Source organism: Esox lucius, chromosome 3 (assembly GCF_011004845.1).
Source record: "Esox lucius isolate fEsoLuc1 chromosome 3, fEsoLuc1.pri, whole genome shotgun sequence".
Classification (NCBI taxonomy): Eukaryota; Metazoa; Chordata; class Actinopteri; order Esociformes; family Esocidae; genus Esox; species Esox lucius.
The window spans coordinates 30,760,722-30,784,721 of record NC_047571.1 but is presented as its reverse complement, the minus strand read 5'-3'; the positions used below and the strand labels follow the sequence as shown (position 1 = coordinate 30,784,721).

The following is a 24,000-nucleotide window of genomic DNA, read 5'->3' as shown; positions in this document are numbered from 1 at the left end:
AATAAAATGCAAATTAATTACTTAAAAATCATACAATGTGATTTTCCGGATTTTTGTTTTAGATTCCGTCACTCACAGTTGAAGATTACCTATGTTACAAATGACAGACTTCTACATGCTTTGTTATTGGGAAAACCTGCAAAGTCGGCAGTGTATCAAATACTTAGTCTCCCCACTGTATATGAAAGTTAAAAAAAATATGACCAGCAAACATTGTATTCCAAGTGCCTTTTCTGGCATAAATGAAAAAGTGTTTTATTAGAATTAAAAAAAAAAAATCTGTGAAAATTATATATATATTCTTTTTTTTAAAGTATATATATATATATGTGTGTATATATATATATATATATACTTATATTACTTACAGTTTCCAAGGTAAAATGACAAGCTTCTTTGCAACTGTCTAACACAAGTGGACTTCCATACAAGAATGTACAAACTGCTTTGTACATAGCCAAGGATGTCCTGACAATGGTCATTAAATAAAGCATGCAGAAAGCGGCAAATAACCTGAAACATATGCTTTGAATATACTTCAGAGTAAAACCAGCCCAGAACAATCTTTGTTGTTGACAGCAGAGATTTAAAATGTAACAACAACTATCTGAAATAAAACACCGGCATCAATACAGTAACTCAATTATGTACAATATAACAGTATCAAAATATGCACAAACCAAATTTCTACTTCAACAAAGTTTCATACTAAGAAATGTTGAAAAGCAATTCTATTTCTAGCGTCACTGTAGAATCAGAGTATTATGAAGTACTATAGTACAAGACTATCTGTATTGAAGACCATAAACCTGCTACTCACCAACATCTTTTTGGTCTACTATAAGTTATTACATTTTTTGCTTTACGGTTTTGGAATTGAGCTTTTATACAAAATGTATGACATTAATGAAAACCATGCTAAAGTTGGCCAACTGAATTGATCAAAGGGCACTGAAAGATGCGTAAGAACTGCTGTATGTTAGCAAAGTATTATGGTATTATTATTTTGTCGTCACTACGGTAATGCTATGGTGCCACCTAGAGCATTAATTGAGTAGATCTAGACTGATGCTACGCAGCCACCCATAGTATCGAGACTCCACTTCCTGCCTGGTGGCTGATCTGGTTGACACGACCACGAACGCAATCCAATGTGACAAAAACCATCGTTCCATTCTGAACCTGAAAGGAAGCTCTCAGACCCACGCTGGTCCACTCGCTTCCTTCCGGCATCGGCCCTCCGACCTGCTGGGCCAGAAGGACCGGTTTCCCCTCCTCCCGTTCGCCTTCACGCCGGAGTAACGTGACTTTAACCTGGCTGCAGGAGTGTATCAGTTTCAGGTCCAGTGCCAAGTTGGCAGTTCCGCTTTCCGTGAAGACGAACTCGCGTCCCTGTTCCGCACGGACCTTCCCCGGAAACCCGACCTGCACCTGCAGCACGTTAGGCGTGACCTGGCGAAAGTACAGGGGCTTGTTGCGCACGGCTCCGGTGGGCAAGCCTGTGCGCGCCACGGAGACGGAGACGGCTGAGGAAATGGCGGCGGGGACCCACACCAGGCTGAGAGCGCTGATCCCGGAGTCGTCGCCGAAGTAGCGGATGTTGCACTGTCCCGGGGAGAGGATCTCAAAGCCCAGGGTGTCACCGGGACCCACACCGGTTGCGGCCGACAGGGAGATGGACGTGTCGCGGTAGTGGACGCCCGTCTTGAAGGTACGCGCCAGCTCCACGCTGCTCCCGTTGCGGTTTACGTAGGCCAGGAGATGGAGGCCTTCGGTCACGCACGCCTGGCCCATGGAGTAGAGTGCCTGCTGGAACACGAAGCGCACCGTGCCGCTTTCGGTGAAGCGCACTCCGCGCCCGTCATGCGTCAGCCCCACCACGTACGGGTCGGAGGTGGACGTGGTCTTAAAGGCGGGCCGGTAGTTGTTGTGGTAGTGTGCCGACGAGACTGCCTGCGCCGTCATAGCAACTGCCCCGGTGTCGTGTGACAGCCAGAGGAGGCTGAGGGGAGGCGCCAGGGGGTCGTGGATGTGCAGGCCGTCACTGGTGTGGTTGCAGTGGTGACTGGCACTCCGGAGGAGCAAGGAGAGTGTGCTCCCCGGAGCAACTTCTGCCACGCCACTGATCAATGCACTTTGGAGCGTCTTAACCTCGCGCTGCTCCACCCTGATCCCGCTTAGGTCCCGCCCCTCGGCCCGGTCACTGGCATTGAGCCGCAGGCAAACCTGGACGAAACTGCGGCAGCCGTGGTTAAGGGCCAGGTTCTCGTCAGCCCAGACCAGGCCGTGGTGTCGCAGCACCAGGCCGCCATCCTCAGTGGAGAGCAGCTCGCTCTCTCCTCGGGCCTGAATGTAGAGATGCATGTTGGGGAAGGCGTGGCCAGGGGCGTGGCCCTTGGCGGGGGGCAGGGTCACATCCCCGGCCCAGGCCAGGGACAGCCTGCTGCTGTCAGTGGGGGAGGGGGCGGAGCAGACGGTGTCACTCGTGAAGGTGCAGGGTTTGGCCACTTGCTCCAGCTCACAGTCCTGACAGGCCTGGCACTCCTCCATCTCAGCGTTGTAGAAGTAGGCGTGTCCACAAAAGCCTGTGCTGGCCTCTCTCTCAGACAAGCCCTGGCATCTGAATCCGCCTGGTTTGCATAGAAACAGTGCATGACATAAATAGAAAATGTTCAACTCTATTGAATTCAAGAAGTGTGAATGAGGAATTTCTATTTTGTATCATGCATTTTATAAACTGGGCGGTTTAGATCCCGAATGCTGATTGGCCCATAGCCTTGGTATATTCGACTGTATACCATGGGAATGACGTCACTATTTACTGCGTGGTTTATGTTAGCAACTGGTTTAAATAAGCACTAAGGCATCTTCGGATTTGTGATATATTGGAAATATACAACAGCTAAGCAATGCGTTGTGCCTAATAACAACTCTTGGCCGTTGTATATTGGCCATATACCACATCACCTGGTGCCCTTTTGCTTACTCATACAGGTGCACTCTAGATTTATTGGCACTCTAAGTGAATATTAATTTTTTCCTTCCATATGAATCTAAATGTTTTGTGAAAATTATGCTTGTTGTTAAGAAATAATGATTTAATAGAAAAATGCCACAGTTATTGGCACCCCTTCATTTAGTACTTTGCCCTACCTCCCTTTGCTAAGATACATGTTATGTGTCATCAGATATAATTGGAGGATGAGATCTGAGACATTCCTCCAGATCCTTCAGAGTCCTTGGTACTCGTGTGGGGACTCTCCTCTTCAGCTCACAGGCTTTCAATGGGATTTAGTTAAAAGGACTGTGAAGGCCATTGCAAGAGCTTGATCCTATGGTCAGTAAACTATTTTCCTGAGGGGTGAGCGTTTGGAGGTATGCTTTGGATCAATGTCCTGCTAAATGAACTAATGATGACCCTTTTTAAGACTCCTGGCAGAGCCAGATCAATTTAGCATAAATTCTCCAGGTACTAGTTGTAGTCTATGATGCCAGGTCTCTAAACAAGGTTGCCAGGTTGGTTATTTTCAGCATGACTAATATATGTAAACGTTATCTTTTTTACTTCTTTAAAAACGTTTTACACAAAACCCACCAGAGGTGTTAGTTGCCATAAAGCTCCACTTTAATCTCATGAGACCATATAACCTGGTTCCGATCAAAGTTCCAATGACATTTAAACTCCAGGCACCTACATTTATGGTTTGTTGACAGCACAGGCTTTCTTTAGGCATCCCTTCCAAATAACTTGTTGACATGGAGGTGTAGCCTAATCATAGTTTTTGAGACTTGGAGATATCATGGAGGTGGAGCCTAATCTTGGTTTTTGAGACTTGGTGAGAAATCATGGAGGTGGAGCCTAATCATAGTTTTTGAGACTTGGTGAGACATCATGGAGGTGTAGCCTAATCATAGTTTTTGAGACTTGGAGATATCATGGAGGTGGAGTCTAATCTTGGTTTTTGAGACTTGGTGAGACATCATGCAGGTGGAGCCTAATCGTAGTTATTGAGACAGGTAAGGATCATCACAGATTCAGTAATTTTACATCTCTATATTATAGCCCTAACAGTGGAGATTAGTATTTTCAGGCATGCAGCATTATTTTGACAGCCATTGGCTGATTTGACAACAACATCATGTTTCATTTGTGTGTTCTCTGGCCTTGCCGATATTGATGGATGAATACAGGAAATTGTTTGGGTTCATAAGATTGTCTAGGGGTGGCAATGATTGGGACATGCATGTTTTTTAATAAAATAATTGTTTCTTGACTATTTTCTTTTCATTGAACAATTTTCACTCATTTAATTAAATGTTTGATACATATTTGTTTTGAGTGTGAGATCAAGCCGATGAACAACAATTACATGTTTTCACCGCCTTTTTTTGTCAATATTTACCTTTATTTGCATCGGTGAAAAACAAATCACTGCAGTATTTATTTTTACCAAACAACCCTCCTCACCTGGAGTGTTCAGACATTTCTCCTGTTGCCCACAAAGGTTTGATATTTCAAGGCACTCATCCCTGTCCTGTAATACATGAAATGTGACAAAGCATAAACCTCAGCTGGTCAACGAAGAACCACGACAGAGATCCGCAAGGCTCATATTTGCTCTTCTTCCTCTAGCCCCCTCACCTCTATTTATTTTTTTTACACACTTTTGTGTTGTCATGGTTGCTAATCCCTTCTCACCTGGCATATCCTGTCGGCGTATACGGAGCACTGGGACACCAGGAAGAAGCCCGGCGGGCAGACGGTGCACCTCTCACACCGCGGCAGGCCAGTCCCGAGGTGGCAGTACTCCTCCGCGCCACAGACGCCGCATGCGGGTCGCTCCACCTCCATCACGCTGGCCTCCACGTCCACCTTGTGTACAGCGTAGGCCTGGGGGCTGGGGACCCTGGTCTGGCCTCGTTGGCTCAACATGTGGCTCTCCAGCTGGCTGTGAATGCCCTGGAAGGACACCTGCTTGACACTCTCCAGGAGCAGGCCATACTGTGCCTTGACCTGGGATCAGACCAAACACACCTTTTTGTCCCTGTACGATCGTTTAGTGATGGAAGGTTTGGCTGGAGGTTTAATGGTGCAAACGTTGATGCGGTCCAAGCTCCTTTATCAGAGCAGTGACTTGTCAGGGTTAGGATTTATCAGATGATTTTAGGCAGAACTAGTAACAGTATTAGAAGAAACAGTTCGACATCTTAAAGCTTCCACATGTTGTCTCGACACACTGCCATCAGACTATTTTAAACAATTTTTAACTCTATAACAATGGACCTACAGCAAATAATTAATAGCTCTCTGCAATCAGGCATTTTCCCAACGTCTCTAAAAACAGCTGCCATTAAGCCCCTATTAAAAAAGAGAACACTGGATGCATCTATAATGATCAACTATGGACCTGTATCAAATCTCCCTTTTATAGCCAAGATCATTGAGAAGGTTGTCTTCAATCAACTCAGCATTTTTGTGACCTTAAGCGGTCTCTTAGAAAAATGTTAGTCAGGCTTCCGACCTCACCACAGTACTGAAACGGCCCTGATTAAAATGTTAAATGATATACGGCTGAATACTGATTCTGATACAATAACAGTTCTGGTTCTATTAGATCTCAGTGCAGCATTTGATACTGTAGATCATAGAAAACTTATAGATAGGCTGGAAAATTGGGCAGGACTCTCCGGGACAGTCCTTGATTGGTTCAGGTCTTATCTAGATGGCCGGAGTTACTTTGTCACCATTGGTAATCATGAATCTGATAGGGTGGCTATGACATCCAGAGTTCCACAGGGAACAGTTCTCAGACCGCTTCTGTTCAATCTCTATATGCTACCTCTGGGCCAATTCTACAAAACAACATTAACTACCACAGCAATGCCGATGATACCCAAATATATATGGCTCTTGAACCGTATGACAACAGCTCAATAGACTCTCTGTGTCACTGTATAAAGCACATAAATACCTGGATGAAAATATAGCCAGTATCAAGGGCTTGGTGTCCCAAAAAGACCAATAGAAGCTCATCCATGCTTTTATCTCTAGTAGGGTTGACAACTGTAATGGTCTTTTAACTGGAATCCCCAAAAAGTTTGTAAAACAGCTGCAGCTCATTCAGAATGCTGCTGCTATAATGTTAACCAGGACCAAGAGAACAGAGCACATCACTCCGGTTCTTAAATCTTTGCATTGGCTTCCAGTCAGTTACAGAATAGATTTTAAAGTGGTGCTTTTAGTTTATAAATCTCTGAATGGTTTAGGACCCGAATACATTTCTGATATGTTTGAAGAATATTAACCGAGCAGGACTCTTAGATCCATGAACACAGGTCAGCTGTGAGTCCAAACTAAACATGGAGAAGCTGCGTTTAGCCGTTATGCTGTACACAACTGGAATAATCTACCAGAAGATCTTAGATAAGCCCCAAACGTATACATTTTTGAATCCTGGTTAAACACTTATTTTCACGTGCCTATGACTGAACATTTAAACTTAACCACACTGTTTAGCCTTACAGCTTCCTCCGTTTTTATTCTCATTCTATTTTTTATTATTATGATGTTGTTTTGATGTTTTCATTTCAGTATTTGTTTTTATGTTTTTGTCATTTTATATATTTTCTTTTTCTTTGTAAAGAACATTGAATAGCTTCGATATATGAATTGTGCTATATAAATAAACTTGCTATACCATCTATTGACTGAAAAGTCTGAAATGTCTTAACCCTTCCAGTGGCATATTATAAACTGCATATTCTTTATTTGTATTCATTATATCTTTAGTCATTCACTAATAATGAATCATTAAAATGATGTATATATTTCATAGTTGAAATAGCACTGGAGTTGTCAGGAACAAAGCCAGAGATCTCTGCAACACGATGTCTAATAAATCCTCCCTCTGGCGAAGATAGACCAGAGTGTTAGAGACATGGTTCCAGACCTGATCCATCTGCTGGTACATTCTGCTCTGCTGCTCCAGCATCTCTCTCTGCTGGCTGGCCAGCGTCCCCTGCTGCTCGCTCAGTCTGTGCTGGAGCTCTCGGATCTCGTCCTGCTGACTCCTCAGGGCCTCCACCAGTTTCTCCTGGCCCTTGGCCAGTCGCAGGTGCAACACCAGGGCCTCCTCGGAAGGGACCTCGTTGTTGCCTGTTGGAGGGAGAGCAGGAGCAGGGTGACATTAAGGTTATTGTTAGGGTTTGGATTCGGTTTTTATTGGACATCAGTTGTGAGCCGAAAAAGGTTGTTGAGGACTTTTTTGGGAGCACAATTGATTTCAAACTAAAATACAGACAAAAACACATATTTATGGCATCCACATAAACATTTTCTTATGTGCACACACGTACACCCAGAGTGCACAGTTCCAAGCTGAAAATAAAATTGTATTAATTCTGAATGATCAAAGAACTAAAATGTTAATTGATCTGGCTACTAATTATGGTAAATTACATGAGCACAAAGCGAGTATGAGTAGTATTCCATAGTAAAGTATACATTGTTGATTTATCTTTGTCATAAGAAAAGTAGTAAAGTAGTATAGAGAATAAAAAGTCTCACATTTAACTCTGTAAATAGCTGACACATAATGTTGGCCAACATTTTTGTAAATATTTTTTACACACACACACGCACGCATACGCACACATGTTTTTATTGTTTTATATTTCTGAAACTGTTCAGGTCTAAAAATGTGTCAGTGTTTTTTCCTTTCCTTATGTTTTATGATGACCCAAGCAAGAACGGATGCTTCCATATGATCTCAAAGGAATGTGAATAAATACACAAACATCAACTTCATCAGCTTTAATGAAAATTATAAGTTCTTAAGGAGGGTACACAGAAATTAGAAGACTACGGTTTCTTCTAAAACATTAAAACAAGTTTAAAACAAATTACTTTAGGGATCTACATTTTGGATCTTTTGTATGACTGTCAGAAAAAGCTGGACAACAGAAAGACATTAACCTGATTTGAGATCACATGTCAACTGTATCCCCAGATGCGATGTGTCACGTTCTGTTCCAAAGTCTGGAAGTTCCCCGAGAGACTGCGCCGCTCTGTCGCGAACCAAGGGGGTCCGTTGCCCTTTCGCGTCTTCCCCGCCATCAGCAAGACAGCCGTCGCCCGGGCACTGCCGGGTTTTTGGCTTCGCTCGCATCCTGAGCGGTAGCTTGCATTCGATCCCCTTGCATTCCTCGGTCCTGATAGGTCGCGGCTGGGAATCTCGGCAATTCCCTCCGGTACACGCCGGGTGGTACACCTCCGCGGTGACGGTCCTCGGGTTGGCTTTCCGCGTGTCGCGCTGGGGCTGAATGACCGTGTAAGGTACCAGCGGACTCCTGGGCTGAGGGTTACTCTGGGCGTCCTGGTAAAAAGGCTTAGCAAACTGCTGGCGGTCGGCCGCTGAGGGACCGTTGCGTGGGGACGCCGCGTCTGTGCGCCTCGGGCAGTGTGGCCCTGTACACGGTCCGGTCCAGTCCTCTGAGCCGAAACAGTGCGTCCCCCTGCACATCTCTACCACACTTTCTGTGGTGCCGAGCAACAGCATCAAGCACGGCAAAAACATCAGAGTCATAATCTTCATTTAAAAAAGTATCTTCAATGTAGAAGTGTCCCACGGCCAACGTAGGTATCTGTCTCTTTCAGCATCCCATCAGGTACTTCTACGTAACCACAGTAACCAAAGGAATAAACTGATAGATACTTAAGTTCTTCAGTTTTGCATTGTGTTTCCTTTGGGATTATCCAGAAATGTTCAGTGAACGCTGCCCTTTTGGACGGACTTCAACTGAACTTTCAGCCTTTCTCCTCTCTTCTGAGCGGTCTGGTTGTTTCTGATCCCTCGTTCTTATGGTATGTCTAGGCTACATGTGGCATTCCATGTACTTAATTGGCAACAGGTTTTCTTTCGGTCTTAAATTAACCCATAGCTTTCCCGGACATACCACGGTGCAGAGTCACTCATTTCTATCGACGCTGTGCATGTGGTAGATATTTCAAATACTTGATCTATATATTTTTTTCTCAGACTTCAAGGATATCCAAGGGTTCATTTATCATGCTTTGGCCCCTGGTGACAGATGGAGAATTATGGGTCGGTCCTAAAAATAGAACGGCGTTTACTTCTTCTTCTTCTCAGTAACTGGCAGCTCATTCATTCAATTCATGTCAAATTCACTATGCAAGCGAAAAAAGGGCAACAAAAGGGTAACAACTCAATATTACTTTCTGATGCTTACATATCCAATGGTGACTCACACTTTTAACGGACAATACAAAACAACTTAAGACTGTATCCTTTTTTTATTTGTCCATCATCTTAAATCAGTTAATTAAAAGTTACTTCAACATCCGGTTATTCATGACAATAGAAGTTGTTAACATTTGATGTAGAATAATAATTTGCTATGAATTTCTTTTACAGCAATCTTATTTTGTATTTATTTAAAACTATTAAGTTTGTCGCCCACGTTATCAATGAGCACTGCTGCAGCATTGAATAAAATCCTGCCTACTGCTCTTTCAGATAAACTAAAACATTACAAAACCTTCCCCACTTTCCTGCCACATAAGGCATAAAAATGGCTATATATATACAGTACCAGACAAAATTGGACACATAACCATTCAAGGCAGTTAACCTACGTTGCGGAACGTAGCAAATCCCTATAATTCTCAGGTCACGGGACTGGGGTTAAGTGTGGAAGCCACATCACACACAAGTTGGACCTTGGTCTTACGGAATACACCAGGATGTGTAAACCGTACCTTATGTTAGGAGAATTGGGAGTGCTTGTTGTTTTCTTGTAGGCCTGGAGTTGAGGATGGAATGGTGGCGTTCAAGTGGCCAACTGGCTCCAAGGATTGCCTTTTGTTTTTAAACCTCAGCCAATTGGAAACCCTTAACCAAACCAATTTGAGGAAATACCTAAACGTAACCGTCAATTCGTTTCAGTTTTTTTAACCCTTTTCCTGACTGTAACCCAAACCTTTAAAGCCAAGAGTTTGGTTGATAGTTAAAATATGGTACAGCTAGATTAAAAGGTCCATTCTGGCTGCAAATTTGGCACTAGGTTGTATTTTACTCTAAGATTACATTGCAAATGCCATGCCAAATTTAATAAGGGACAAACTTAAGTACTTTAAAAAGTACTCAGTTGGCTGGGGGAATGGCAAAGTTGGTGTTCTCTGTTTTAAAGTGTGCAGGGATGGACTTTAAAACACAAATCACAAGATGAAAAGTTCAAGACTCGCCCTCTTTAATGTATATAACCTCCACTGTTGAAATGTCCCTGATCTTCCTCCTCCCATGTGGCTTTGGTTAAAGCGTGAGCCACCATTTGAAACTCAACCACGTTTGAAAGTTTCCCTTTGCTTTCTTATTTTTTTCATGACAAATATCTCAGGCTTTAATAATGGAGCCCCCACAAGCACACACTCAGCTCTGATGGCTGTGGAGCCTGAAGGGGGCCGCATGTTTTATATGGGTTTCATTCAGCCCAATTAGGAATTACTGCCAGGACCCCAGCAAACACTGAATGTCCCAAAGACTTCCAGGGGACCATGGAAGTTCTGAAGCAAGCAAGGTGTGAGGGTCACCCGCAATTCTGGGGGCGTTCCTCTTCTTGCTTCTACATTTTTCATGTGGCTATGTTGCACGAACATCAAGTAAGAGACAGACGAATTAACAAGTTTTTTCCCCAGTGGTAAACGGACTAGATGTCATAGATATCAGAGAAAGGATCTTTTCCTTCATTCATTCAGTGTCTTACAGTCCCAAGTAGATTCAAGGGATGAGACAAGAAGAGGAAGCCACTTCGCAGTTAGATGCAAAACAAGCCACTTCCCTGAGTCACACGGCGGTGAGAATGTTAACTTCCGCATAGAACAGGAAATACAGACGTTATCAGTTGGTCGCAGTATTCACACCATTTCTAGTTCAAGCCGCACATGTGCAAGTTCTACTCTTAGACTAAAGAACTACAGATACGATCTTAAAAATTATTAAAGTAATCCAGGAAATCAGTAGACAGCAAAGGTAAGCGCTCTAATGGTCTTTCGACAGAAAATGATTTGACATTAATGATGTCTGTGTACAGACGCTCGGAAATACATTTCTTTACATTTAGTTTTTTTAATTAAAGGTTTCGTGTTAAATTTGCTCTCATTTGGCATTGTGTTATTCTCATGTGAGGATTTTGCCAGATAGTTCTCTAAGAGAAGCTGTACAGTAACTCACCAAATGGTCCCATGCCACAAGTCTGAGTTCCATGAGGTACCATTCTGAGAAAAATAACCGAAATGTATGCAGTCCATTATCAAAACCCCTTTGGGTTAGAACGCGTCCTAACTAAAAAAAATAATCATGAAAACCATTGCTAAGTGGGGAGTTAAACACAACTGACAGTAGTTAAAGAGTACATCAGGGAATTTCACTCCCATTCTGGACCCTTTAAATCAGTTAGATTGCCCCGTTAAAGGGAGTAGATGTCTGTCTTTCTTCAGAAGGATCCAGCAATTGCATATGCGTCTAATTAAAAAACATAGGAACCATCTGACCACAAAAAACATTCAACATCTGTAGCCTGCAGTCACACTCTAGAAGTAGCTTGTCTCTCTGCACACTAAATCATTGTAAATAAAAAGGCGTTGGCTTTCTTTCTGTTTGTGAGTCCTTCGGTTTGTCATCATACGTGTGAGAAGACAAAGAGTGTGTCCACAAACCACAGTGGCAGCTGAAAGAAACATCTTCGCCACGAGAGTGTGATGTGCATTGTCTTCTAGGTCTGTGTATGTTTTAAATTAGTTGTTGGGTCGGTGGATGCCTGGGTAGATGGATAGAAATGTTGTCGAAAAGGGAAAGCTGAAGTACCTTTACAGTTGGTCTTGCATATCAGACACTTCTGTCCCGAGCTGTGTGCAATTTTTCTAAGGACAGGGTTACAGAATTGGTAGAAAAAGACAAGTTGGGTGTCTCCTAACCTGCCGATATGTCACATCGCCAAATTGCGTTATTCCCCCCCCCCAGACAATAAAAAGTGCACAAGAATTAGGGAAGCCACAAACCCCTTTGTTTACATCAAGCATTTTTTTTACTTTCATATGGAAACACCCGCACTTTTCACATCTCTCCTTACACGTTAACGGACGGTCCGTAAACACGCCAGCAGAAATGGAACAGCGTGTAACTACGCAGGCATAAGCCATGTTGGACGACCAAGAACCATGACAGACAGAGCTGCATGTAAAGCAGAACTTTAATCTGGGCCGCAAACTAAGCAACAACATTTGGTTAGTTCAAAACGGTCATTTGAGTTGTGTTGGTAGAAGGCCTCTAGGCGTCGGCGAGACGTTGCATCTACGACACTCTGAAAGATGGTCCAGTTTGCCAGAGCTGCTAGGCATGTACTAGTGCAGTTTTTGACTAAGTGCTGGCTCTATCTTCTCTGTATGGACCAATTCAGTTGCCTAATGTAAAAACACACAGCTCTCCTCCAAAAGTCTTTACTTATGACTCAGTGCGGCTCTCATCTGAAAACCTCAAGGATCAAACCATTTACATTTGAGCAATTTGGCACACTCTTACTGTTGAGTCCTGAGCGACTTCACAGTAATGAGTGCATACAGTATGAACTGGGCTGTGTGTGGCATGTTTGACGTCTTGTCCATTGCTCTTTGTCTAAAATGGCTGATTGTCCTCTGTAACAGATGGAGGATATAGACGCCATGTTCTCTGACCTGTTGGGAGAGATGGACATGCTAACACAGGTAAGTTCCAGTGACTCGTATAATATTAATATTACCTACATCTACAGTACCTACAAAATGAGTTTATGGGCCAAGGTTTGTGGTTTTCTTGAAACATCCGTTAAATGCTGTGCCTCTACTAACTTCAGCCAATTCTAGCAAAACATGTATGTTTTCTTTTTCACTCAAATAGCTGAATTTAGGCATATGTTCATACCTCCCCAATACTTGCATTGCTAATGTTAATTACATATTCTAATTTATTCTAATGGCTATTTGCAGATATGAGGACCATGTATTACACATTCTTTTATATAATTTCAGGGTGAAGTTGTAAAATAGTGAAATAAACCTTTAAAGTATGTTCGTTTTGACGAACCCAGAATTAACAAAAGTCTCACATGGATGTCATTTTGACCTTTAAACATTTGATTGAAACAATGGAGGACTGCTCCTTCTGGGAATTGCCCATGCAGCCAATCAGGTGCCTTCAAGGACTTCCAATAGCAAATACATAGCACCAGAAAACCAGGGTTTCTATACACGACCACAGCTGGTAAGTTCTCACTAGGATGAACTTTAATTCATAAACTACACTTCCCATGAGACACCATCTAGCGGATGTTGCTCAGCAGTGGTCTTTGAGTAGTTTTTAATTCAACCCTTAACCACATAGTGATGTGAATTAGGCACTACAGATTAAAGTGTTATTTCAGGCCAATTCATAGAATATGTTAATTCTTTTACATAGTCACTGCTGAATGAATCAAATAAAGTTAAGTGAATAACAAGAGTAACAGCATCTGGCGTGTTTTGAGGAATGGACTCAGGCCATTGATTAGCAAAATGGAAAGGTGTTTTCTTCCTCACAGATATTTGTGAATTGCAGAACCTCCCCTTTAATGAATGCCGCTCTCTGGACGGTAGTGTTCCTTAACACCAGGCCCTGCATTATGGAATGGCTGTTTGTGTCAACTAGACCGATACAGATCCGTGGCACAGAGGCCTACGGTTTAATGTGCCGTTTGGCAAACATTTGTCCGTCAGAAACACATGTTTTCGGTTCAGCGGTGTGCCAGAGGACGTCGTAGACAGGGTCAGCGGGTCACCCGCTTCGGTAGTTTCTGATAAATGATTAGCCTGTGGTAGCCTGCTGGGAAACATTATGGCACAGCTGTAATAATCAGTTCCCCTACGACATCCCATAATCACCACAATGCAGAGGTCCTCTTTCATCTTTATAACAGGAGGAACACACAAATGCCGCTCGTGTTTTTGATGTAACGCCGATCTGGAATGATGTTATGTGAAACGTTCGGTCCCCGCCTGGTCCTGTCCTACGGTGTCTTCATCTGAAACCCGTTTTATTCCAACAGAGTCTTGGGCCTGAAATGGAGCCGGCAGAAATGACCTCCGTTTCACAGAGAGAAAACCACTTCTCAATCGGTTTCACAGATCTGAACGGTGAGAAACTAGTGCAAACTTCCCCCGAGTAAACAGTGCAAATGCTATCTTTACATCTTTACAGTGACGCACACTGATGAAACAAAACAAGAATGCTTTGTCCTGCTTGCCAGCAGCGATGTCATCATGCACATATGACGGGGCAAAAGGGGGAGCATGTTGAACGCATTCATGTATGGAGAGGCGGACCCGCCATTGTGTCTCACCCACCTCCCTGTACGATTACTTGAACCATTTAATTTCCCATCGTCCTCTCCTTCAGAATCTCTGAATGAGCTTGAGGATCATGACCTGGATGCCCTGATGGCTGACCTGGGGTCAGATTTGGCAGAGCCGGAGAGGACAGCGAGGACAGGACACGTTGACACGCAGAAGCACACGTCTGGCGGCACAGATGTCCCAACGCCCATCTGCCTGTCCCAAATGTCTTCGCTGACGTCCACGTCATCCACGCCGCCTCCGGAACCACCCAAACCACTGCTGCCGGTAACCTCATGGGCTTGGAAGAATGTGTCAGCCGTCTGAGCTAAAGCCTGGGCATAAGCCAGGGGAGCTAATGCAATCCGTTCGGTCTCAGATGAGATTTACAGAACATTAGGCCCTTAAACTGCATTTTCTTACATTTTTTAATTTCTGAATGAACGTATCACCTTTGTGTTTATTTAGCTTGTTGCCAGCTGTAACAGCGAACGGTAACATTAATCAATCAAATCAATCAATTTTTTTTACAAAAGTAGTTGTCACAAAGTGCTTTACAGAGACACCCGGCCTTAAACCCCAAGGAGCAAACAACAGTAGTGTTGAATTTCATTAAGAACATTAAGAACATATTTTCTCTTTCAATCAATTTGTTTTTTTTCAGGGAGCGCCTGAAGCAAATTCCAAAGAAGACAAAATCAAGCTGGCTCTGGAGAAGCTGAAGGAGGCTAAAGTGAAGAAGGTATATAGGCTTTGTTTCCCGGCACTAGAGTGCAGCTGCTCCATTTTGAGTCGAGAGACCCCACAGACACCATGGGAAACTCCTTTGGAGTTGGAGAAAAACGCTGCATGTGAATCACTGCAGTAGTCACTGTTTTGTGCTCGTTCTCATTGAAATATAACGTAAACGTTCTGAGACGGTCGCGCTGCTCTGGAGTGCGTGTGTCACACGTTTGACCACCCCAGTGGTTATTGTAGGCTGTCCTGCTCCCACGGCCTCATGCCCTGCACCCAGTTAGAGAACTTAACTCAGGCGGCTCTTCCTCACAGCTGGTGGTTCGGGTCATAATGAGTGATGGCAGCTCCAAGACGCTGATGGTGGATGAGCGACAGACGGTGAGTGACGTGCTGAACGACCTGTTTGAGAAGACCCACTGCGACCGTAGCTGTGTGGACTGGAGCCTATGTGAGACGAACCCGGAGCTACAGACGGGTATGACTCACACAGAGTCACAGGCACACACATGTCAGGGCAGGTACAGACACCAACACATGAGGCCTAGGCCTAGACTATTTTTTTTTCAATGCTCAGCCAAGGACTAGGACTACTTTGTGTCCATTAGCTTTTAAATGTTTTCGTCATTAAACTGACACCTTTATCCAGAGAGACTTACAGTAGTGAGTGCATACATTTACAACCTGGTCCCCCATGGGAATCGAAACACACAAACTCTGGCGTTGCAAGCACCATACTCTGACCATTGAGCTACAAGTGTCTGTGAAACCTGCCCATAGTCAACCTGGACTGGGTTTGCACATTTTGGACCATTCCATTGGCTCAACAGCCACTAGAGAGGCTCAAACAAATCAGCATGATTCGGGATATGCTGTTACAGTAAGTAACGAATACATAACATTATCGTTTCGTAAAGCAACAAACTCCTCTTTTTTTGTGATTGCAGAAAGGGAGTTTGAAGACCATGAATATCTAGTGGAGCCTCTTTCTACATGGACACGAGACAGCGAAAACAAAATCCTTTTCCTTATGAGACCCAACAAATATGTACTATTCAAAGAACCCCAAGTAAGTAAATTAGAGACTTGGGAGGTATTCCTGAAGCATCACATGAAGGAAAATAGACTTTAACAGGGAGAAACATTAGAACATTTATTTTAGTTTGCTAAATGTTTTTAAGCATTGACAGTAATATGCCCTGATGAACATGACCAGAGTTTTTAAAACACAGTGCAGCGGAAGGTTCAACACAGAACTACAAACCAGCCCGTTGTTGCCTGTTTGCCAGAAATGTATCTACGCTTTTAAAAATACATTTTTCATTAATAATTAGTTAATCAACTGGCATCCATGCTTTTGATTTATTTCCATTGTTGATATTCCTTTGATGATATTCCCTTCACTGTTGTGTGTCCTGAACTTCAAGATATTCTACCTGTGGAAGAAAGACAAAGGATTTTTGAACGACATAAAAGATATCCAGAAGGAACTTCTGCTGAAGGTGAGTTATAACAAACGCACATATACGCAGTATACTCCGTAGCCATGATTAGTTGAAGGACGTTTCCTTGCTGAGTGAATCCAGCAGCAACACTTCCCCACACCTGATTGTCAACTTCTGAATGCAGGAACATTTTGAGGGACCTTCTGTTATCGTCCCAGACCTGGAGGGCCTTCTGTACCTCAGAGAGGATGGGAAGAAAACATGGAAACGCCGCTACTTCCTGCTCAGAGCTTCTGGGATATATTATGTTCCTAAAGGAAAGACGAAGGTACAGGAAATGCCATAATTGTTGGGAAATGTGTCGTGCACCAAGTCCAGTAGGTGTCTTTTCAATGCAACGTTTAAAGGCCAGGTGTAGGAGGTACATGTATTTATGTGGAATGGAGGTTAACAGAATGAGCAGATGTCATTATTCCCTTTGAGCTATGGCAGGTATTCCTCTGTAATGAGGACATGTTTTTCCTCTTGGCAGACATCCAGTGACCTGGCGTGCTTCGTTCAGTTCGACAAAGTCAACATCTACACCACCATTGATTACAGACGGAAATACAAAGCACCAACAGATTTCTGCTTTGTCCTCAAGGTAAACCATTTACCTTGATGGAAAGAATAGTATGATCTTTATTCATTTGTGACTGTGGACATTTTTCCTACCTTAGGTAACAGATGAAGAAACACACACACACACACACACACATATTAACGTATATATCTAAATGGGAACACCAAAGTTGACTGCTCGTGAATAAAATCTTAATTGTACTAATCCCAACCCTCATAATTTAAGATTTATGCTTAGAAATAAACTTAATAAAGCCCTAATATGTCATTTCAACCCTAACTGGTAATGCATAATCCTAATTCTAACCCTAACTGGTAATGCATAATCCTAATTCTAACACTAACTGGTAATGCATAACCCTAATCCTAATTCCAACCCTAACTGGTAATGCATAATCCTAATCCTAATTATAATCCTTACCTCAAATGTAACATTTGCCCAAGACTCTAACTCTTATGCAAAGTTTTTGTTTTTCAAATTGCGCACAGGAAACAACTCCCCATCAGTCAAGTGTTTCTAATTTAATCCGAAACATTTTTGAGGAACTTTCTGTTCCCATTATATACTGTAATCAGAAACACGTAAACACACACACACACACACGCAAACATACTTTTTTGACGGGGTGAAAGCATAGGCTCATTCACTGGAGCAGGAATTCACTGGAGTAAAGTGCTTATAGGTACCAGAAAGAGAGGTTCATGGTTTAGACTGAATGGGTGCGGCAAAATACAACAGGTTCTGGGTAGGTGGTCACCACAATGTCAGTGGATCGGCCATGTTTTTGCCATTTAGCTTAACTCTCAGAGCAACGTAACCCTCCGAACGCTGCCCTCGTTCAAACCCTGGCCCACCCTGAGGAAGTGAGTGCCTTCCGGCAGCCCTGCTGATGTCAGTCATGAAGAGGAATTTTTGTGATTTCAATGTTTCCACTCTCGGAATAGAACTTTACTCAGAATGAAAGTGAGGTGGGGTGTTGGTGGGCTGGATTTGGTGCAGCGCAACACATGGGTCACAGTCTTGAGGCTTCCCGCCACAAGTGTGTGTGAAGTCAGATCTTTTCTACCTTGCAGCTGGGTTAACCTGTGAAAACCAGCGGTTTAACTCAGATGTTCCCTCCAGACAAGGGGTTTTGACACAATTACTCACGGTAATTTTTTTTGTTGCCGCTAATGTTATACATTGATTATTTGCATTAGCCTGCCTGGAGAGCCTGATGGGTAGCTGAAATAGTAGTAAAATAAGTCTAGATTTGCCCCCTATTCAGTCTCTGTTCCTGAGATTTTAAGGAAATAAAAACATTGATGGGAGCTCAACTAAGAAGGAAGTGAATTTAGTTTCATGAGGTCAATGTTATTTATTAGCTACACCGACCTGTTGTTACTGTAACCAAGCAAAAATACTTAGGATGAATCACCAGTAACATACTTGCAGAACCAATCAGGTCGTTCCAACAATTTAGTGCCTTTTGAGAAGTGTAACTTCGTTTAGAAATATTTTTGATACCATGTACATTTATTAATATATCTGCTGATTGGAATATTACTGAAAGACATCCAATGGCTCATTCAAGGACTTGTATTAAAGTGACTTGTAGCTCGACTGGCATAACAAGGAGGCTTTTCATAATGAAAGAAAACATAACTACATTTATTTTTCTGATTTTGCACAATTCACATTCTGAAGAAATGGAGCTAATCTCCTTCCCACACTCCTTCTGGCCAATTGTGAAGCAAATCTCAGTGATCTGCAAAATCTCAGAAACATAATTCTAAACTTTAGTCATTGGCGATTCCATTACCCGAAGTATTAGACTAAAGAATCAGCCGGCGATTATACACTGTTTACCGGGGGGCAGTATCACCGACGTAGCTGCAAATCTGGGGCTGGTGCTTGCGAAGTCTAAAACTGGCAAGTATAGAGTACAGTACAGCATCTATATTAGGAACATTATCATTCCTCCCCAGAAACTCTGTTCTTCCTCCTACTCAGTCATCACCCCTCCCTTGGTCAAGTATCCGCTCTCGCCTTGTCAAACATCACCCCGTTTAAGCTTTAGTCCTCCCCTTGTCAATCGTCAGCCCTCCCCTGGTCAATCATCAGTCCTCCCCTGGTCAATCGTCAGCCCTCCCCTGGTCAATCGTCAGCCCTCCCCTGGTCAATCGTCAGTCCTCCCCTGGTCAATCGTCAGCCCTCCCCTTGTCAATCGTCAGCCCTCCCCTGGTCAATCGTCAGCCCTCCCCTGGTCAATCGTCAGCCCTCCCCTGGTTAATCGTCAGCCCTCCCCTGGTCAATCGTCAGCCCTCCCCTGGTCAATCGTCAGCCCTCCCCTGGTCAATCGTCAGTCCTCCCCTGGTCAATCGTCAGCCCTCCCCTGGTCAATCGTCAGCCCTCCCCTGGTTAATCGTCAGCCCTCCCCTGGTCAATCGTCAGCCCTCCCCTGGTCAATCATCAGTCCTCCCCTGGTCAATCATCAGTCCTCCCCTAGTCAATCGTCATTCCTTCCCTCGTCAATCATCAGCCCTCCCCTTGTCAATCGTCAGCCCTCCCCTAGTCAATCGTCAGTCCTCCCCTTGTCAATCGTCAGTAAGAAACCTTGGCGTTACCCTTGACCCTGACCTCCTTTGATGAACATATAAAATATGTCTCAAGAGTTGCTTATTGTCATCTTCGAAACATTGCAAAAAACTGATGCAGAAAAACTAATCCATGCTTTTGTTACTTCCAGACTAGATTACTACAATGCTCTACTTTCCAGTTACCCTGACAAATCAATAAATAAACTTCAGTTAGTGCTGCACACGGCTGCTAGAATCCTAATTAGAATAAAACAATTTGAACACATTACTCCTGTCCTGGCATCCTTACATTGGCTGCCTGTTAGGGTTAGGGCTGATTTTAAGGTTTTACTCTTAACCTATAAATCAATACATGGACTTGCTCCTACTTACCTTGCTGAAATGATCCAGCCATATATACCTACACGTAACCTACGATCGCAAGAAGCAGGCCTTTTAATTGTACCTAGAATTTCTAAACAAACAGCCGGAGGCAGGGCCATTTAGAGCACTACTACTGTGGAATGATCTGCCAACTAAGGTTAGAAATGCAAACTCAGTGCAAATTGTCTACTAAAGACTCATCTCTACAGCATGGTCTATGATTAAGTGTAGTCTGGCCCAGGGGCGTGAAGGTGACCAGAAAGACTTGATACTTTCCACCCTTGCTGTCTTGCTAGGTGGACTCTCATTGCCACTGGGATGCCCTCCCTCCAATGCCTCTCAGGGGTGGAGTCACTGGCTTGTTGTTGTCTCTCTGCTGGCAATACTCGGCCCTCATTCAGGGTGGTTGCGGTTGGTGGGTGTCCCTTTGGTTGATGCTTGGCAATGTGGGTGGATTGATTTCCTGCCTGTTGGGCCCTGTCCGGGGCCTCCACCAGATAGGGCCACAGTGTCGCTGTCTCAGTCCCAAGGTCTTACGCTGCTATGTTATTGTGCTGGGGGACCAACTTCTCCACTATAAATCCTTGTTGATATGAGGAATGCATTTCTCCTCCCGTTTTGAACTTAGGAGGGCATGAGGTCCTGGCCCACATCTGCAGAGTAACTGGCTTGGGGGACCCATTGCTGTCCCTGTCCAGAGTCCTCCTGGTTGTGTTGCAGATCAAAACGATACCTGACGATTTCAGCTGCCACTGTGCTGACACCTCCTCCCTCCCCCGTGTTGTCCCTGTCCTTGTCCATCTGGTCATGCTTCCGACCTGGACTAAGTTTAAATAGACTCTAGACTCAGCCCACATGCATTATTAATTATTACAATTGTAATCTTAATATCATCACCCGGCACAGCCAGAAGAGGACTGGTCACCCCTCTGAGCATGGGTCCTCTCTAGGTTTTTTCCAAGATTTTGACATTCTTAGGGAGTTTTTCCTAGCCACTGATATTCAACACTACTGTTGTTTGCTCCTTGGGGTTTAAGGCTGGGTGTTTTGTAAAAGCGCTTTGTGACATCTGCTGATGTAAAAAGGCTTCATAAATACATTTGATTGATTGATTGATTGAAATGGTTAGCCTTAAAATGATGGACAGGCGTAAATTAATTGCTAATCATTTTAAATAAATAAGAGCTTAGAAATACATTTTGGCAAACACACATCTAATTTTGAAATCATCTTTATATGCGTCGAGAGGATTCATTATAATTTTTCAAATGATATTACAGTGTTCGGGAACTTGCTTGGTTTGCAACCACAGTCAGCCAAATGGTGTTTGCAAAATACTGCATTTGTTTTCTTGATAACCAATGCAGTCCTTATTGACTGAAGGAAGTGTTGCCTGTTCAGGGGCTTTTGGAGGCTGAAGCTATATAGCTATGGAGTTGTTTTAATATTTGAATAAGCTGGATAATATAGTACTTAGTTTCAACACCCCCGCAGCTATTTCACAACAATACTTATTATTAGACATTACACTGAAACTGTCCATTATTGCCATTCACCAATATAAATGTTTTGAATACAGCATTAGTACATTGCAAACAAACATTCAGGATTACAAATACAAACTGGCAAACGGGTTGAAAGTCACAGGCAAAAACCAATGGTTGGAACAGGTAACATTCTGGTCACCAGCTCAGACGGGGATCTACAGATGTCTTTCATGGCAGAGGTCTTCCCCAGAACCCCTGTCTCTGATAGAACACAGCCTTTCACTGCTCCCTTTAATTAGTACACAACTGGCCTACACTGGTGGATCCTGGAGAACGGGAATGATACTGAGACACAAACAGGAAATATTTAACATAAACACATACAGATACATTTATAAAAGAATCTGATGACATCAATAAGGCTTCAAAGATTGTACAGTTCGTACACTAGCAACAACATATGACATAAATCAATTTCAATCTATTTTGGATGCTCTTTTTCCCTTGTCCCAGCAGCAAGACGTTTGTGTGGAAGAAGAGTGAATCCTAAAATAAGGGAATTTATTTAAAACAGACAACAAAATAATGGTTCGAATTAGGGCCTTTTTGTTTACTCTTACTTTTGAAGCCATGTATTTAGTAGCCATGCAATTGTTCAGGCATTCTTCAGATTGTGAAGAATGGTTCTTTCAGTTAGAGGGGTTGAAAAGACATAGTGGAAAACATAATTGCACACCACTGATGGTTGCCACCTGCTGGCTCTGTTGAGAAGCCCTAAAACAAAAATACTTTGAATAAAGACCAGAGCACTGCAGCAATCATCAATGTAGTCTCTTGTAATTGTTGTTACACAAACTGATCCGTTGGCTCACGGGGGATTTTGCCATCGATCTGGCACTTTCTGCTCTCTCCTCTCAGCACCCTCAGATCCAGAAGGAGTCGCAGTACATCCGGTTCTTGTGTTGCGACGATGAACACACACTTTCCCTCTGGGTCAACTCCATCAGAGTGGCGAAGGTAAGATTTCAGCCTACATTCAATCTGGGGCATGTAAGTTTTGTTCTGTGACTTGACCAAAATTTCAAACAATGCCTCTGCATTTCCGGATATTGCATGATACAAAAGTGTGACATGCCGGCTCAATCGAAAATTATATGGTTTTTTTTAGCTAAATGACTTTTTCCAAACTGAATTAGCCTTCCTGTGTACACACTGCTTTTGCTTTTTGCCAAAGCAAATATGCTAAATAAAACCCTCAAAGCATGGCTTTGTTCAGACTAACTGCCTGAAAAGATTATAGTCATATTGGGTTTAGTCTAGTTGTCCTGGGTTGAGGATGGGTCCAGTTATATTGGGTTTAGTCCGGTTGTATTGGGTGGAGGATACTTATTGCACCCACCTTTGTTTAGTATGGAGCCACCCTGTACAAGAACTACCAGGTGGCAGTGAAGAGAGCATCGACCATTGGCTCCACCCTACATCTGACCAGCCTGCCTGCCTCCAGCCCCTCCACACCATCCACTCTGCACAGAGGTGACACACACATTCACAGTGGCACATGCTACACGCATGCACCCACAGGCACTTAACAAACACAGGGTAGATATATCTAAAACACACACAAACAGAACACTGAATGGCCAATGCAATTGTTTTTCGACTTGCCATCAGGTAAGGGCAATGGACACCCCCCTCAGGTATGGGACTCTGCAGACTATCTCCCAGAACCGCCCCCTGACTTTATTCCCCCGCCCCCTCCTGGTTGGAACTCCGGGGTCTAGGGACGGAGCTTCGCTCCCTCCATGCACATCCATGGTAACCACAGGAGGTTCTCAACTGACAGATCGGACGGCCAGTGTGCATGGATTAGATGTGTTCTTTGTGAAATAGCACCCTCTGGAGGTCGCCCCACTTATAAGACATCTAACATACACCCTTCCTTTCCTCGAAGTGGCTCATGGACCTGAAGACATGATTGGACAACGAAATGTAATGGGTACATTTCCAAACCTCTGACAGATAGTGAAAGTTCTTTGATTATTTATTTTAATTTTATTTTGATAGGACTTAACTTGACCACAGTGCAGGTGTTCTGTGAAGTGACTGCAAACAGATGAAGTGGGACAATGACTAGGCAATAAAGCTTACGTCAAAAATAGTTCAACTGGACAAACTTAATAAACTCCTGTAGTATTACTTGTCATTCTTTGTCATAGCACCTAATATTTGATCGCTGTTTGATTAAAACTTCATCTTAAAAACTGACTTCAGGAAACTGAGAACATAATTTTCCCATTACAGAACATATAATTAAGGCATCTCCTTGGTTCAGACAGTAAAGAGCATATAC

The 24,000-nt window shown here is 43.4% G+C and overlaps 2 protein-coding genes across 2 annotated transcripts; one reads left to right on the top strand and one right to left on the bottom strand.

Annotated features, from left to right (window-relative positions):
* Positions 1 to 373: 373 nt before the first annotated feature.
* Positions 374 to 8,798, bottom strand: si:ch211-252f13.5. Its single transcript, XM_010895392.5, has 5 exons — positions 7,976 to 8,798; positions 6,951 to 7,156; positions 4,700 to 5,014; positions 4,469 to 4,535; positions 374 to 2,630 (listed from the first exon to the last, which is right to left on the bottom strand). Exons 1-5 carry the CDS (start codon positions 8,592 to 8,594, stop codon positions 1,072 to 1,074), a joined length of 2,766 nt encoding a protein of 921 aa, XP_010893694.5. The 5' UTR covers positions 8,595 to 8,798; the 3' UTR covers positions 374 to 1,071.
* A 2,127-nt stretch (positions 8,799 to 10,925) lies between these two features.
* LOC105024989 (amyloid beta A4 precursor protein-binding family B member 1-interacting protein) lies at positions 10,926 to 23,853 on the top strand. The gene is made up of 13 exons (XM_010895343.4): positions 10,926 to 11,048; positions 12,719 to 12,778; positions 14,134 to 14,221; positions 14,484 to 14,707; positions 15,084 to 15,161; positions 15,470 to 15,632; positions 16,102 to 16,223; positions 16,582 to 16,656; positions 16,784 to 16,927; positions 17,132 to 17,242; positions 22,569 to 22,667; positions 23,060 to 23,183; positions 23,322 to 23,853. The coding sequence occupies exons 2-13, from the start codon at positions 12,719 to 12,721 to the stop codon at positions 23,429 to 23,431; spliced, it is 1,398 nt and encodes a 465-aa protein (XP_010893645.1). The 5' UTR covers positions 10,926 to 11,048; the 3' UTR covers positions 23,432 to 23,853.
* Positions 23,854 to 24,000: the final 147 nt, after the last annotated feature.

Excerpts from the sequence above, each read along its gene's own strand:
- si:ch211-252f13.5 (XM_010895392.5), bottom strand. The coding sequence starts at position 8,594 with ATGAAGATTATGACTCTGATGTTTTTGCCGTGCTTGATGCTGTTGCTC. Across the intron at positions 7,157-7,975 it reads GACATGTGATCTCAAATCAG|GCAACAACGAGGTCCCTTCC; the intron begins GTTAATGTCTTT and ends TCCCTCCAACAG. Across the intron at positions 2,631-4,468 it reads GAAATGTCTGAACACTCCAG|GCGGATTCAGATGCCAGGGC; the intron begins GTGAGGAGGGTT and ends TATGCAAACCAG.
- LOC105024989 (XM_010895343.4), top strand. The coding sequence starts at position 12,719 with ATGGAGGATATAGACGCCATGTTCTCTGACCTGTTGGGAGAGATGGAC. Across the intron at positions 12,779-14,133 it reads AGATGGACATGCTAACACAG|AGTCTTGGGCCTGAAATGGA; the intron begins GTAAGTTCCAGT and ends TTATTCCAACAG. Across the intron at positions 14,222-14,483 it reads CGGTTTCACAGATCTGAACG|AATCTCTGAATGAGCTTGAG; the intron begins GTGAGAAACTAG and ends CCTCTCCTTCAG.